The sequence below is a fragment of the Enhydra lutris genome, unplaced genomic scaffold (assembly GCF_002288905.1).
Source record: "Enhydra lutris kenyoni isolate GAN:26980312 unplaced genomic scaffold, ASM228890v2 scaffoldscaffold12, whole genome shotgun sequence".
NCBI lineage: Eukaryota > Metazoa > Chordata > Mammalia > Carnivora > Mustelidae > Enhydra > Enhydra lutris.
This window is the reverse complement of record NW_019154096.1, coordinates 39,239,707-39,257,260: the sequence shown is the minus strand read 5'-3', so window position 1 is coordinate 39,257,260 and position 17,554 is coordinate 39,239,707. Positions and strand designations below refer to the sequence as shown.

At 38.2% G+C, this 17,554-nt stretch overlaps 1 protein-coding gene across 1 annotated transcript in view; it reads left to right on the top strand.

Moving 5' to 3' along the window:
• Positions 1-17,554, top strand: part of LOC111145139 (protein tyrosine phosphatase, non-receptor type 20) — a 98,736-nt gene that overhangs the window by 66,850 nt on the left and 14,332 nt on the right. Inside the window, 2 exon segments of the mRNA XM_022499826.1 lie at positions 231-379; positions 3,868-3,958. Of these exon segments, the coding sequence (XP_022355534.1) occupies positions 231-379; positions 3,868-3,958 (240 nt within the window).

The window sequence follows — 17,554 nt, the reverse complement described above, 5'->3', positions numbered from 1 at the left end:
CATTTTTTTCTAAAAATAGTGGGTTTTGTGTAATTTCAAGGTACATGATCATGATTTTTCTGAAACAAGGGTTCTTCCTTTCAAAGTAATAGGCTCTTCACTTCTGGAAAAATGAATTTCCAATAATCCTTAAGTGTCTGTGTCTTCACTTGAGAGAAAACGCAACAAACTAAAATCTCCCTTCACATACATATGAATAACTTAAAAATGTGAATTTTTCTTTTTCTTAGGTATACGAATTGTTTCTGAAAGGGAGCTAGCTCAGTTGGCTCAGGTTCGACCATTACTATTCAATTTTCATGAGCAATCAATCATCAAGGATTGTTTTAAAATGCTTGAGAAAAAAGTAGCAGAATATGAAATCCTCCAGGAATTTATGGTAAATATTTTGGTCTTAACAAAAGTCTAAATGTGATTTTCCATATTACTAATAGAGGGGTTTTTTCTTTTCCTTTTTTATCTTTTCTTTTAGATTGAGTACTTTTTGTTTTCAAATATTAAGTCTGTTTTTAAAGTAATAGGTTTATATAGCCAAAAAAAAAAATAAGTTAAATAGCATAAAAGGTTATAAAATGGATAAAGTCTTTGTTTTTCCTCTCTTGAGTTCCTAGGCCTCCTTTCCACTATTAAGTTTGTCATATAAATGTCTGGGAAACTATTGGCCTTTACTTTACTAACTATTCTACCTTTTCTTTCCTTTTTTTTTTTTTTAAGGAAAATATCTCACATAGGAAATAATTTCCAAATATATTATTGGTACATATAGATCTGTCTTATTTTTTATCTCATTATTTTTAAGTGTTGCATAGTGTAGTTAATTATATAGATAAAGACCTTCTTTTCTTTAAGTAGTCCCCTGTGATGAACATAGATTGTTCTTGTCTTTGTTCTTTATAAACAGCAATTACCCCTCTTTATATGCTTGTGCTTATGTGTGAGTATTCTTATAATAAGTTACTAGAAACACAACCAGTATTTTGTGCTGTCAAATTTTTGATTTTTGCTTATCTCTTATATGACAAATGACTCCGTGTATATTTATACTGACACTTATTTGAGAACAAGGGAATAGCTTTCCATATGTTTTTAAGCCTTTTATATATATTTTCGGTGAAATGTTAGTTCCGATTCTTTGCCCAATTTTCTGTTTATTCTTTTTCGTATTGATTAATAATTTTATATAAGGAAGAAATTGTCTCTTTTGTAGTGCTATATGTGGTAAATTTTCCCCCTTGTTTGTGCTACACAGAAGTGTGCATGTACATACACACACATTTAGTTAGAAGAAATAGCTAATTTTTAGTGGTCAGATATGACAATCTTTTGGGACTTCAGGGTTTTCTATATCCTTTAGATGCCCTTTTCACTCTAGGATCATAGTAATTACATCATGTCTTTTTCTAATATTTTTTTATTTTTTAAATGTGTAAATCTTTGATCCAGCTAGAATTTAAGGTATTTGGTAGCACTCCAGTATTAGATAGCTATCCTGTTGTCCCCAGATCCTCTTGAAATTATGCCTCAGTGATATAAAAGGCCACTTTTATTATATACTGAAGTTCTCCGTAAATTTTAATTTATTCTTGGATTTCTTCCATTGATTTATTCATGTACTAGTACCAAACTCTTTTAATTAGTGTAGCTATGTTATCTTTTATTATTTGTTAACACTAGTCTTCCCTTAATACTCTTCTTCTACAAAATTGTTCTGCTTTTCCTATAGATATTTTTCCAAGTTAATTTTATAATTGGTTTGCATAAAGATAAGAAAGGTAAAAATCTGATCTATTATCCTACTGCTTAACCTTCACTAGCTTCTCATTTGCCATGCCAATAGTTGCCAACACTTATTTAAAGACTGGTGGTGCCAAGAGTTACTGAAGAGCTTTTGAAAAGTACAGATTCTCAGGCTTTATCCACAAATACTCTAATAGAGTAGAACTGGATACATGTCCACTTCTTTTGTATCTGAAACAAGGCCTTCCTGGGTAGTTTTAGTTTCCCTCTGGGCTAGATTATGTTCTCTCTGCTCTTGTTACCATGTATTTACTTTATTTGCCCAAGAGGAGATGTATGCCCCATGCCTTTATTCCTATCCTTTCTGCCTGGAGAGATAACCTACTCACCTCTGCTCTCCTCTCCTTCCACACACACAGACTTTCATATGTCTAACTTCTGATGGCAGTCATCAGCATCTTGTGGCATTGATCACCCCTCTGACTGTTCTGAGAGCTCCTTAAAGACGGGGCCATTTTCAGACTCATCTTTTTATTCCAATATCTAGAGAAGTGCTGAGTATGTACTAAATGTTCAGTAAATGTATACTGAGTTCACACTTGGTAATTAAAATTTTTGAAAGGAAGAATTCTTTTATGTATGTATGTATGTATGTATGTATTTTTTATTATGTTATGTTAGTCACCATACAGTACATCATTAGTTTTTGATGTAGTGTTCCATCATTCATTGTTTGCATATAACACCCAGTGCTCCATGAAATCTGTGCCCTCCTTAATACCCATCACCAGGCTAACCCATCCCCCCACACCTCTCCCCTCTAAAACCTTCTGTTTGTTTCCTGGAGTCCATAGTCTCTCATGGTTCATTTCCCCCTCTGATTTCCCCTCATTCAATTTCCCTTCCTTCTCCTAATGTCCTCCATGTTATTCCTTATGTTCCACAAATAAGTGAAATCATATGATGATGGACTTTCTCTGCTTGACTTACTTCACTCCCCTCCAGTTCCATCCATGCCGATGCAAATGGTGGGCATTCATCCTTTCTGACTGCTGAGTAATATTCCATTGTATTTATGGACCACATCTTCTTTATCTGTTCGTCTGTTGAAGGGCATCTTGGCTCCTTCCACAGTTTGGCTATTGTGGACATTGATGCTATGAACATTAGGGTGCATGTGCCCCTTCTTTCACTACGTCTGTATCTTTGGGGTAAATACCCAGTAGTGCAATTGCTGGGTCATAGGGTAGCTCTATTTTTAACTTTCTGAGGAACCTCCACAGTTTTCCGAAGTGGCTGTACCAGCTTACATTCCCACCAACAGTGTAGGAGGGTTCCTCTTTCTCCACAACTTCTCCAAAATTTGTTGTTTCTTGTCTTGTCAATTTTTGCCACTCTAACTTGTGTAAGGTGGTATCTCACTGTGGTTTAGATTTGAATTTCCCTGATGGAAGAATTCTTTAATTAGTATCCTAGCTATAATTCCTTCATGGGGCAAGGAATAAATTGTGAGACTTTTTTTTTGTTTATGTATTTGTATATTTTTCTTGCTGTTATTTTATTATTTTTGTTTATAAAATGATAGATTAATGAATAGGTCCTAAGAAGTGAATGTTCTTTGTGTGTGTGTGTGTGTGTGTGTGAAAAGGAAAAATATTGAAGTTCAAGGGAAAGAGTATGTCCAGAGAGATTAGTCTGTTCTTTTTTTTTTTTTAAAGGATATTACTTATTTATTTGTCAGAGAGAGAGAGAGATACATAGAGAGAAAGAGCACAGGCGGTGGGGGAGTGGCAGGCAGAGGGAGAAGCTTAGCAAGGAGCCTGATGTGGCACCTGATCCCAGGACTCTGGGATCATGATCTGAGCCAAAGGCAGACGCTTCTGACTGAGCCACCCAGGTGTTGGAGATTAGTATTTTCTTATCAAGCAGCTTGTTGATTGATATCTCAATTTTGAGATATTTTAATAGTATTTTTTAATGGGATTCTGACTTCACTTATCATACAGCACATTTAACATCGGGTCATGCCATATAGAGGTTTAAGGATCATGACCACTGAGCAAGAGCAGATTTTTTTCTTTTTCATTTTGTTATAGTAAATGCATGATTTATATTTCTTACCTTTTAAAGACTTTAGGTGGTAAGAGCCTACCTGATGCGTTCAACTCGGGGAATGAGCTACGCAACAGAGAAAAAAACAGATATCGGGATATTCTTCCATGTAAGCTAAAAATGGTTTTGATTATTTCCTGTTTGTATTTGGGAAAAGATAAAAAGTGGGGTGTGTGGCTTTTAGTACTAGGCGTTTTGACCTGTGACTGTGATGAAGAGCTCTGGCAGCTAGCGGTGGGTAGCCTGGGCATATTCTTCAAGATGCTAGGATACATGTTGAATTTCAAGTCTGGCATTTGAGTAGCTATGATAGGGTTATTTATAGACGTCCCTCAGCCTTGTCCTTATGCACATGCTACTTCTCAGACCATGAACCATCTAAAATATAAAGTCTAGTAGCCTGAGACATCTGTCACTTTTGGTAACCCAACTCCTAATCACCTTCCTTGGCTGTTTTGTTTAGACATACAAATACAATTGGGCTCTTTATTTTTTTTTTAATTTTTATTTATTTTTTAAATTTCTTTTCAGTGTTCCAGAGTTCATTGTTTATGTACCACACCCAGTGCTCCATGCAATATATGTCTTCCATAATACCCACCATGAGGCTCACCCAACCTCCCACCCGTCTCCCCTCCAAAACCCTCAGTTAGTTCCTCAGAGTCTACAGTCTCTCATGGTTCATCTCCCTCTCCAGTTTCCCCCAACTCCCTTCTCCTCTCCATCTCCCCATGTCCTCCATGTTATTCCTTATGCTCCACAAATAAGTGAAACCATATGATAATTGACTCTTTCTGCTTAACTTATTTCACTCAGCAGAATCTCTTCCAGTCCCATCCATGTTGATACAAAAGTTGGGTATTCCTCCTTTCTGATGGAGGCATAATACTCCATAGTATATATGGACCACATCTTCTTTATCCATTCGTCTGTTGAAGGGCATCTTGGTTCTTTCCACAGTTTGGCACCTGTGGCCATTGCTGCTATGAACATTGGGGTACAGATGGCCCTTCTTTTCACTACATCTGTATCTTTGGGGTAAATACCCAGTAGTGCAATTGCAGGGTTATAGGCAAGCTCTATTTTTTTTAAACATTTTATTTATTTATTTGAGAGAAGAGAGAGACAGTGAGAGAGAGCATGAGCGAGGAGAAGGTCAGACGGAGAAGCAGACTCCCCATGGAGCTGGGAGCCTGATGCAGGACTCGATCCTGGGACTCCAGGATCATGACCTGAGCTGAAGGCAGTCGCTTAACCAACTGAGCCACCCAGGCGCCCGGCAAGCTCTATTTTTAATTTCTTAAGGAATCTCCACACTGTTTTCCAAAGTGGCTGCACCAACTTGCATTCTCACCAACAGTGTAAGAGGGCTCCCCTTTCTCCACATCCTCTCCAACACATGTTGTTTATTGTCTTGTTAATTTTGACCATTCTAACTGGTGTAAGGTGGTATCTCAATGTGGTTTTGATTTGAATCTCCCTGATGGCTAGTGATGATGAACATTTTTTCATGTGTCTGATAGCCACTTGTATGTCTTCATTGGAGAAGTGTCTGTTCATGTCTTCTGCCCATTTTTGACATGATTATCTGTTTTGTGTGTGTTGAGTTTGAGGAGTTCTGTATAGATCTTGGATACCAGCCTTTTGTCTGTAGTGTCATTTGTGAATATCTTCTCCCATTCTGTGGGTTTCCTCCTTGTTTTGTTGACTGTTTCCTTTGCTGTGCAGAAGCTTTTGATCTTGCTGAAGTCCCAAAAGTTCATTTTCACTTTTGTTTCCTTTGCCTTTGGAGACATATCTTGAAAGAAGTTGCTGTGGTTGATGTTGAAGATGTTACTGCCTATGTTCTCCTCTAGGATTCTGATGGATTCCTGCCTCACGTTGAGGTCTTTTATCCATTTTGAGTTTATCTTTGTGTATGGTGGAAGAGAATGGTTGAGTTTCATTCTTCTACACATAGCTGTCCAATTTTCCCAGCACCATTTATTGAAGAGACTCCACCCCCAAACTACTAGAACTCATACAGCAATTCAGTAATGTGACAGGATAAAAAAATCAATGTACAGAAATCAGTTGCTTTCTTATACACTAACAATGAAAACACAGAAAAGGAAATTAGAGAATCAATTCCATTTACTTTAACACCAAGAACCTTACGATACCTGGGAATAAACCTAAGCAAAGAGGTAAAGGATCTGTATTCAAGGAACTACAGAACACTCATGAAAGAAATTGAAGAAGACACAAAAAGATGGAAGACCATTCCATGCTCATGGATTGGAAGAATAAACATTGTTAAAATGTCTTTACTGCCTAGAGAAATCTATACTTTCAATGTCATTCTGATCAAAATTCCACTGACATTTTTCAAAGAGCTGGAGCAAACAATCCTAAAATTTGTTTGGAAATAGAAGAGACCCTGAATTGCTAAGGAAATGTTGAAAAAGAAAAACAAAACTGGGGGCATCACGTTGACTGATTTCAAGCTTTACTACAAAGCTGTGATCACCAAGACAGCATGGTACTGGCACAAAACCAGACACAGACCAGTGGAACAGAGTAGAGAGCCCAGATATGGACCCTCAACTCTATGGTCAACTAATCTTTGACAAAGCAGGACTAAATATGCAGTGGAAAAAACACAGTCTCTTCAATAAATGGGGCTCTTTATATCCTTTCTCCTGGTCAATAAAACTGCCAGTCTACCCTCCCAACAAGAGGCTGCTCTTTGTGTGTCTCTAAGGGCCCTCCACATTGCTTTCCTGTGCTGGGTGAAGCTAATGCCCCTCTCCTCCCCAGCCAGTTACTCACAGGATTTCTCTATCCCAGGCCATTAAAGAGCAGAAACAAAATACAACACATTTTTAATCTTAGGTAGGAAATGTCATTCTATGCCTCACATTCCTTTCAAAGTAAAAAATTTTCCAAGTTACTTTACCGTTTTTCCTCCTCCATCTTGACCTTCCTCCTTTCTACTCTATCTTACTTAATATAACCACCCTGTTGCCCAAGCGAGAAGACTTTGAGTCACCTGTGATATTTAAAAGCGGTCATAAATTCCTTTTGATTCTACTTCCTTAATACCTCCAGAATCCGCCCCACCCATCTCTCAGTTCCCATGGCTGCTAACTGAGTTTGAATCTGCCTGTTTCATCTCTCAGCTGGTCTGTCTTCTTCACTGCCTCCATGCCCATCTACTCACAGCAGCTACTGAAATGATTTTCCTAAAACACAAATCCCTTCAAAATCCTTCTTTGGCTCTCTGTTATTATTGTGGTAAAGCACTTTAGCAGCATGGCATAAACTTCACCTTTCTCGGCTCAGCTCTTTCACAGACTTCTTTTGGTTTCTGGAATTCCTTCTCTTTCTCCTGTTTCCAGGCCTTTGAACCCACAGTTCTTGCAAGAACCATCCATCCTCCCTTTTTTCCTGAGGTAATTCTTGCTGTCTTTCAGAGCTAACTCAGCCAGACCCTCCTTATTTTCCTCAAAGCTAGGTTTGACTGTTTCTCCAATAGCCTCATACCATCTTGTGACTGCTCGTCCCAACTTACCAAATTATCTTTTAATTATCTCCTTATGTTCCTGTTTCTCCCACTAGACTTGAGGTGGTTCTGATAGAAATTGCAGTAGAACAGTGACTGTCATAATTGGATCAGTACGTTTATGTTTAGTTGGTTCATCCAGGTGTAAAACAACTTTATGATTATAAAATTAATAAGTACCTTCCCAGATAATTAAAATATTTTATTTTGCTACCTTCTCTGGGGAGAATGTACAGAAATACATTGATGAATATTTCTGAAATCATGGTAATGAACCAGCATTAGACATTTTAAGAGATAATGTCAATAGTTTGGTGCTACTCTGAGAGATCAAAGTACCAATTGTATAATTCCCATCCCTGTATGTGCAATTATCCCTCAAGAAATCAAATAAATGCAAACAAGCCTTTAAAATGAGGCTCCGGGGGCACGCCTTGGTGGCACAGTTGGTTAAGAATCCAATTCTTGGTTTCAGCTCAGGTCCTGATCTCTGGATCGTGAGATTGAGCCCCACATCAGGCTCTGAGCTCAGTGCAGAGTCTGCTTGAGATTCTCTTTCTTTCTCCCTGTGATCTTCCTGCTCGTGCTCTCTCTCTCTCTCTAAAAATAAAATAAAAATCTTTTTTTAAAAGATTTTATTTATTCATTTGACAGACAGAGATCACAAGTAGGCAGAGAGGTAGGCAGAAAGAGAGGAAGGGAAGCAGACTCCCTGCTAAGCAGACAGCCCAATGCAGGGTTCGATCCCAGGACCCTGAGATCATGACCTGAGCTGAAGGCAGAGAATTTAACCCACTGAGCCACCCAGGCACCCCCTAAAATAAAAATCTTTTTAAAAAGAGGCTCCAGGGATTTTAAGAAGGTTGTTTTAGAATATGGGGTACATTTAACAATTGTACTGGCGTTAACTCTTTACTCTGGGTACAAGAAGAGTAATAACTAAAGAGAAAAGAGATGCAAAGATATGAACAATAAAATTCAATGATTAAAACTAGGGAAAATCATGTGAAACTTTTTGCTTTTCTCTTAAAATCAATGGTTATTAAGCCGAGCTCTGTTTCAAAGTCCACTGATTTATCTAACTCATGCCACTGTGTAATTTAATCTCAAATAAGCCTATTCAAGTGACAGTCATAGAAAGTTTCTTTGATTTCTTTGCCACACATTTCTTGAATTAATAGAGAAGATTCCTAAGGAATCACATGAAGAAAGCCAGAGAAATAATTAATTTTTCCCTCTTTTCAAATGCTGAGAAGACTAACTGGAGGATTCACACATCTTAGGACATTGCAAGTATATGCGGTCCTTACTCTCCATGGCTCCAGTACTCACAAATTTCAGTGAGTGTGTTTAAAGAACTCCAGTTCCTCAATAACATAATTCAAATTTCAGTAATCACAATATATTAACTGAGAGGAATTGCATAAAGTACAAACTTCACGTCTAACTCTTCAGTCTGCAAATCACTATGTAAATAACAGATGCTCATCATGATCACTGAATAATCATGTCACTTCTTTTTTCTTTCTTTTTTTTTTTTTTACTCCTTTTATAATATGTCTCCAGTTGGTCACTCTGTATCTGTTGTTCAGCTCATGCACAGACAGTAAAGCATGTAGTTGTATTGTCTCCTTATTTTTCGGTGATAAAACCTCATTACATTTTATAAAAATGAATTATCAAAAGTTTATTGGTCAACAAAGATGAAATAGAAGCAAAGAAAGGAAAAGTAGTAACACTGGGGGTGAAATTCTGATAGAATGTGAATAGTTATAGAAGAAATAGCTGCCCTGGAAAAGATTATGGAACAATCATAATTTGTCCTATTGATTATTAAGATCTTAAGTATATCTTCAGCTTGCATGGTCATATTAATGGCCCTATACTACTATGCAAGGCAGGAATGGGCCTCATTATGTAGTCCAAGGATTTTTAGGTGTAAAGACAACATCTTGCATTTCTATAACACTTTACAATTTGCAAAGCATTTTAAAATGCATAATCTTATATAATCTTCATAAAATATCTCTAAAGTAGACCATTGGATACCATAATTCCTACTTCACAGCAGAGGGAATAAGCTCTGAGGTTAAAGGTGTTTTGAAAGCTAATAAAGGAGGGGGGATATACCACAGGTCATGTTCTCTGACTTCTGGCCGAATACTTTTCTGTTACTTATCTTTTGGTTAGGATCCATTCAGATCTAACTAATAATGATAGTGACTTAGATTTCTAGTAGTTTTCCACCTTACAGAGCATGTTTACACTTATATCTCATTAAGTGCTGCCTACAGTCAGGTAGACATAGACGATAATATCTGAATTTAAGATTCAAGTGATGAGGTAAGGATAATTTCAACAAATGGTTCTGGACAATTGTATATTCCTATACTAAAAAATGAACTACACCCTTACCTCACATCTTATATAAAAATTAACTCAAAATAGATCATAGACCTAATTTGTGTTAAAATCATAAAACTTCTGAAGAATACTTGAGAAAAATTTAGTGTCCTTGAGTTTGGAATATTTGTTTTTAATAGGATATAAAACCCCCAAACTATAAAAGAAAAAAAGCAAATCAGACTTCTTTAATTTAATTTAAAAAAATATATATGGCCTTTCAAATATATATTACACTTCAAAATTAATATATATATACATATATATATATGTATATATATATATTGCCCTTCAAAGTATGCTGTTAGGAAAATGAAAAGGCAAGCAACAGACTAGGAGAAAAATACATTCAAAAAATTTATCTGACAAAAATATATTTATATATTTATATATTCTAATATATATATATATCTATATATCTAGAATATATCTATGTATTTTAAATACTGACTTGTATTTAGAATATATAAAGAATTTCTATAACTCAATAAGAGGACAAATAACACAACAATAAGTGAGAAAAAGACTTGAGTGGCTGCTTCAAAGAAGATGTATGGGTGACAGATATTGAAAAGCTGTTCAACATCATTAATCATTAGGAAAACAAAAAACTATAGTTAAATACATTTCACATCTGCTACAATAGAAGAGTTTAACAATTTCTTATAATATTAAGCATGTATCTACCACAGAAGTTAGCATTTTTACTCCTGTGTATTTACCTAAGAGAAATTGAAGAATATATCTACATATAGACACATATATTAATGTTCATATCAGTTTTCTTTGCAAAAGAAAAAACCTGAAAACAACCCAATATCCATCAACAAGAGAGTGGATAAACAAATTTGGTATGCTCGTTCATTGGGTACCACTCAGCTCTAAAAAATAGTAAACTAATGATACAGGCAGCAGCAAGGATGAATCTCAAAATAATGATGTAGAGTGAAAGAAGCTAATCAAAAGAGTATATATTGTACATTATCTACTGAACTGTGTTCTTTCAAGATTCCTGTGTTAAAGTCTTAACTCCTAGTACCTCAAAATGTGACTGTTCTTGGAGATAGGGCCTTTAAGGAGGTGATTAAAACAAAATGAGGCCCTTCAGGTCCCTAATCCAATCTACCTGATACTCTTGTCAGAAGAGAAGTTAGGACACTTGAAAGACACTAGGGATGTATGGACACAGAGGAATGTGGGGGCAACATGAGGACACCACAAAAGGCAGGCCTGTTAAAGCCAAGGGGAGGCTTTACAAGAAAGCAACCCTGCTGATGCCTGGGTCTTGGACTTGTAGCCTCCAGAACTGGGAAAATATCTGTTGTTTAAGCTATCCAGTTTGTGGGTTTTTTTTTGTTTTGTTTTGTTTTGTTTTAAGATTTTTATTTATTTATTTGACAGAGAGAGATCACAAGCAAGCAGAGAGGCAGGCAGAGAGAGAGGGGAGGAAGCAGGCTCCCTGTTGAGCAGATAGCCCGAAGTGGGGTTCCATCCCAGGACCCTGAGACCATGACCTGAGCTGAAGGCAGAGGCTTCACCCACTGAGCCATCCAGGTGCCCCTGTTTTTTGTTATGGCAACGTGAGCAAACTAATATACTGTATTACTCCACTTCTGTAAAATTCTAGAAAATTCAAAGTAATTCATAAAGTTTATCAGTGGTTGCCTTGAGGGCAAGAGTGGAGCAAGCGGGATAGATTACCAAAGAGCATGAGAAAATTTTAGTGGTGATCAAGATGTTCAGTTATCTCTCTTCTGGTATTGGTTTCATGGGTGTGCATGTATAATAATTAGACCTCAATACACTTCTAATATTTTGTATACTTTACCATTATAATATATAAATGGCTGGAAGAATACAGCTGTCTATGGGAGAGATTTAATAAGCATCCATACTCCATACATTTGGTGAGGTCACTGTATATTTGTTTGTTTTTTAAGATTTATTTAAGGGGGAGGGAAGTAAAGGAAGAGAGAGAACCTCTAGCAGACTCCCCAGAGAGCGCAGAGCCCAAGTGGGGCCCAGACCCACAATCCTGAGTTCATGATCTGAGCCAAAATCAAGAGTCAGACATCCAACCAACTCAGCCACCAGGCACCCCAGTATGTTTGTTTCTATTGCTACTACCACCACTGCCACCAGTAGTAGTAGTAGTAATATGTTTGTATGTACTCGGTGCTGATCTAAGTCCTTCGTAGTAGTAACTCATTTAATCCTTACCATAAACCTATGATGTTGGTACTCTTAGTATCTTTGCTTTACAAAAAATCTAAAATAAATAATTAACTTTCTCCTAGTCAACACTGCAAATGGGGGCAGGTCTAGGATTCAAACCTATGTTAAACCACTATGCAATAGTGCTTCTGTATATTCCTTTCCAGACTATTGAAAGATTTTCTTGTGCTGTATGTTATATTCTATTTCAAGAACCATTTTTAGCACGTAATGATAGATTCTCATTCTCTATATAGATATAAAACTATATTTTGCAAAGCTTGTTTCTCTCTACTGTTTCCCTTTCTTTCCATTATCCTTTAATTTGAGGTCTCTGTTCTCATTCATTAGTTGTTTGGTTAGAGATAGGCTTTGTAGTTGATATAGTGGCCTCAGACTCTATCTGCAGCTCTCTCTCCCTTTTTTATTTTCTTACCCTGTTAAATGAGTATCTTTGTTGATTTTTGAATTGTGGGATTCCAGTCCATTTCTCTTAAGTTTTTCTGAGTGTTACTTCATTGTCTCCCAGCTTCCAGTATTTTAGGTGAGAAATAGAATGGTAATGTGACCTTACTCTATAAAAAACATATTCTTTCATTCTGAAACATTTTACATTTTGATTTCTTTCCTGGAGTTTGGGAACATTACTCTGTAACTTTCATTTCATTGGTCTTAGAATCTGTGGAGCCTTTTTTTTTTTTAAGATTATTTATTTATTTATTTGACAGAGAGAGAGAGAGAGAGAGAGATCACAAGCAGGCGTGGGGGGGGGGGTGGGAAGCAGGCTCTCTGATGAGCAGAGAGCACGATGCAGGGCTCGATCCCAGAACCATGAGATCATGACCTGAGCTGAAGGCAGAGGCTTAACCCATTGAGCCACCCATGTGCCCCCTGTAGAGCCTTTTAATCTGCAGACTCAGTCCTCCTTTAGCTTTAGGAAAGATGCTTCAGTTATTTGATAATTGCTCTTCCTCTCTCTGCTCTGTTTTTCTTATGATTTTTTAGGGCTGGTCTCTTGGATCTGTTTTCTAAGGCTTTCATCTTTTTCCTATTTATTTCATTGCTTTTGCCTTTCTCTAGTTTTGCATGTACTTTCCTGCCCCCTGTAGTTTTTATTGTTACTTTCTTTCACTTGGTCTCCTAGGGAACTAATTTCAAGTTTCAAGAAAGACCTTCCTCCCTTAAATCATCTACTAAAATTTTTAGCTCGTGTGATGCTTAGTCTCATGTGTCAACTTGGCTAGGCCCTACTACCCAGTTATTTGGTCAAACACTGGTCTAGATGTTGTTGTAAAGATATTTATAGATGTAATTAATATTTAAGTCAGTGAAGTTTGAGTAATTCAGATTACCTTCTATAATATGAATGAGCTTCATCCAATCAGTTGAAGGTCTTACAAGAAAAAGATTAAGGTACCCCAAGAAAGAAGCCATTTGGCCTCCAGATTGCCTTTGGACTCAAGACTGCAACATCAATTCTTTTCTGGATCTCCAGCCTGATACTCTGCCCTGAAAATCTCAGACTGGCGAGTCCCCACAGTTGCGTGAGCCAATTCCTTAAAATATGTCTCTCTTACTGTGTGTGTATGTGTCTTCGTGTGTGTGTGTGTGTGTGTGTGTGTGTGTGTGTGTGTGTGTATAGCCTACCAATTCTGTTTCTCTGAGAATACTGACTAAAACAAATTTTGGTACCAAGAGTCATTCTAGAGGAACAGAATCTTAAGGAAGAGTTTTATGAAATGGTTTTGTACTCTGATAAAATTTAAAGGCATTAGTGACTCTATTTCTAGTAATAAAGAGAGCAGTGATAATCCATGGTGTGATAATGGCAGTAGAGATACAAAAAATCTCATCCCTGGATATTCCTTCTCAAATACTTATAAGAAGCCAGGTCTGGATGATGATGTGTTCCATACCTTAGAACGTTTTTGTCAAACTAACAAGTGTAATGAGATTGGCTGGTTGCTTCTAATTGTCCTGGGCAAAGTAGGGAAAGAAAAGGACGATCTCAGGGATTTGAATTTCTACCCCAAGAACCACATAAATGGCCTACAAGTTTTCATGTTTTCCCTGAAAGAAACCCATCTCTTCTGTAAATGGCCGATTTAGTATAAGTTCCCCACCTTGCAAGTTATTTGCTTTTAAAAGGAGGGCATTGATTGGGAATCAATAGGATTTTGAAAACTAGAATGGAAACGTATGGGAAGATCCTGATGAAGATGGGCACATCAAACCCCTAAACACTGAAGAGTCTTCTTTGCCAGTATTTACTGACACTGGCATTAATCTGACATTAATTCCGGGAGACCAAAAGTCTCACCCTGGTCCACCAGTAAGAGTGGCACTTACGGAAGTCAGATGAGCAACGGGTCTATTGGGGTTTAGCTTAGGTCCATTTCATAGTGAGTCCAATGGATTTTGAGCCACTGTGGTTATTTCTACACTTATGGAATGCATAATTGTAATAGACTTCCTCAGTAGCTAGCAGAAAACCTACACTAGTTCTCTGACCTGTGCAGTGAGGCCAATTATGGCTGCACTTGATAAAGGCCAAGTGTAAGCATGTAGATATTCTTCTATCTGGGAAAATAGTAAGGTAAAAGCAGTAATAGGTTCCTGAGAGAATGCAAAGAGATTAGTGCCACCATCAAGAATTTAAAAGGTGTTGGGGCACCTAGGTGGCTCAGAGGGTTAAGCCTCTGCCTTCGACTTGGGTCATGGTCTCAGGGTCTTGGGATCAAGCCCCGCATCAGGCTCTCTGCTCAGCAGAGAGCCTGCTTCCCACCCTCTCTCTGCCTGCGTCTCTGCCTACTTGTGATCTCTCTCTCTCTCTCTCTCTGTCAAACAAATAAATAAAATGTTTAAAAAAAAAGAATTTAAAAGGTGCAAGGGTGGTGATTCCCATCACACCCCTGTTCATCTCACTTACTTCACCTGTGTAAGAAACAAGTGGATCTTGGAGAATGACTGTAGATTATTATAAACATAAGCAGGTGGTGACTCCAACTGCAACTGTTGTACCAGATGTGATTTGGTTGCTTTGGAAAATTAACACATCCTCTGATAGCTGGTGTATACATATTGATCTGGCAAGTGCTTTTTCTCCTTATCTCTTAGTAAAGACCACTAGAAGAAGTTTGCTTTCAGCTGGCAAGGACAGAAGTACACCTCCACTGCCCTATCTCAGGAACAGATCTGTTCTCTAGTCCTGTATGTCATAGTTCCCAGGGATCTTGATTACCTTTCCCTTTCTTAAGACATCACACTGGTCCATTATATTGATGACATTATGCTGATTGAATCAAGGGAATAAGAGGTAGCAACTACCTACTCCAGACTTATCCATAAGACATTTATGTGTCACAGTGGGGAAAATGAGTCCAACGAAAATTCTACCTTACTGAAATTTCTAGAGGTCCAGTGGTGTGGGGAATGCCAAAATAATCCCTTCTGAGGAGGAGGAGAAGGTGTTGCATCTGGCCCCTCCTATAGCCCAAAGAGGTACAATGCCTAATTGACCTCTTTGGACTTTGGAGACAATATATTTCTCATTTTGGTGTGCACCCTGGCTCATTTTACTAAGACTAGTTTTGAGTGAGGCCCAGAATAAGAGAAAGCTCTACAACACATCCAGGCTGCTGTGCAAGTTGCTCTGCCACTTGGACCATATGGTCCAGTGGATGCGGTGGCAGTGGCAGCTAGGGATGATGCTTGAAGCCTGTGACAGGCCCCTACAAGTGAATCTCAGCTCAGGCCGTGGGCTTTTAGAACAAAGACCTGCCAGTCTCTGTGTATAACTACTCTTGTTTTAAGGAACAGTTTTTGCCTTGCTGTGGCATATTTGTAGAGACTGAACACTTAACCACAGACCACCAAACTGGAAAGTAGAGCGTGCACAGCAGTATTCCATCATCAAATGGAAGTGGTATATACAAGATTGTGTTTGGGCAGGCCTTGAAGGCAGGAGCAAGTTAGATGAAGGAGGCAAAATGTCCACGGTCCCCATTCCTCCTACATTACCTATTCTCTTCCAGCCTGCATCTGTGGCCTCGTGAGGGGTTCCCTATAATTAGTTAACCAAGGAAGAGAAAACTAGAATGTGGTTTACAGATGGTTCTGCACCATATGGAGACACCACCTATAAGTAGACAGCAGCAACACTACAGCCTTTTTGGAGGGGACATCCTTGAAAGACAGTGATGAAGGGAAATCTTTCCAAATGGTAGAACTTTTAGCAATATACTTGGTTGTCCATTTTGCTTAGGTGCAATGGGCAGAGGTACAAATCTGTACCAATTCAGGGACTGTGGCCAATGGCTTTGCTGGATGGTCAGTGACTTGGAAGGAACATGATTGGAAGGTTAGTTATAAGGAGGTCTGAGGAAGAGGTGTGTAGATAGACCTCTGAATGGGCAAAAACCATGAACATATTTGTGTGAGCGAATGTCATTGAAAGGTGACTTAAGGAGAGAATTTTAATAATCAGGTGGATAGAATGATGCATTCTGTGCATACCAGTCAGTCTCTTTCTCAGCCAATCCTATCGTTACCCATTGGATTCATGAACAAAGTGGAAATGCTGGTGGGAATAGAAGTTATGAATAAAGAGGCTCAGCAACTTGAACTTCTAGTCACCAAGGCTGATCTTGTTATGGTCACTGCTGAGTGTCCAGTTTGCCCACTACAGATCTCAGCACTGAGGCCCCAACATGACACCGCTTCCCGGGGTGTTCAGCCAATACCTGATGACAGGTTGATTACACTTTTTTCAGTGCTTTTTTCAGTGCTTTTCTTACAGAATAGATACTATATGGATTTGCCTTACCAGCATGTAGTACTTCTACCAAATCTGCCATCCATAGACACGCAGAATGCCTTATCTAACATCATGGTAGTCCACACAGCATTCTTCTGTCCAAGGAGCTCACCTTAAGGCAAATGGTTTTGGAAGTGGGCACATGCTTATGGAATTCACTGGTCTCAACATATTCCTCATCCTTCTGAAGCAGCTGGCTTGATAGGGCAGTGAAATGGCTTTTTGAGGACTCTTACAGTGCCAGCTAGGTGGCAGCACCTCAGAGGGCTGGAAGCTTGTATATGCTCCAGATTAGCACCCAGTATACATTGCGATTTCTGCCATAGCCAGGATTCAGGGAGTGGTATGACTCACTGAGACCTCTAGTGATCCAGTAGCAAAGTTTTGCTTCCTGTGTCTGTGACCTTATGCTCTGCTAGTCTTGTGGTCTTAGTGGCTGTCTTCAGTAATTTTGTTTGGCTTTGATGTGGTCTTTCCATCCACAAACTTGGTCTTCTTTGATGGGTAGCAGATCAGGGACTTACTTGTGGACCATGAAGTCTAGAAGAATTGCTGCATTATACAGAACAAATTATTAGCCACTTTGAGTAAGGGTTTCTCCTCTGAAAAGAATGAATAATGTACTTCATTCAAAAGATTGTTTTGAAGTTCAGATGGGTGATATACGCAGAGCAGATACATGTTGCCTGGACTTGGAGTGCATGTTTGCATTAAATTCTACAGTTGTC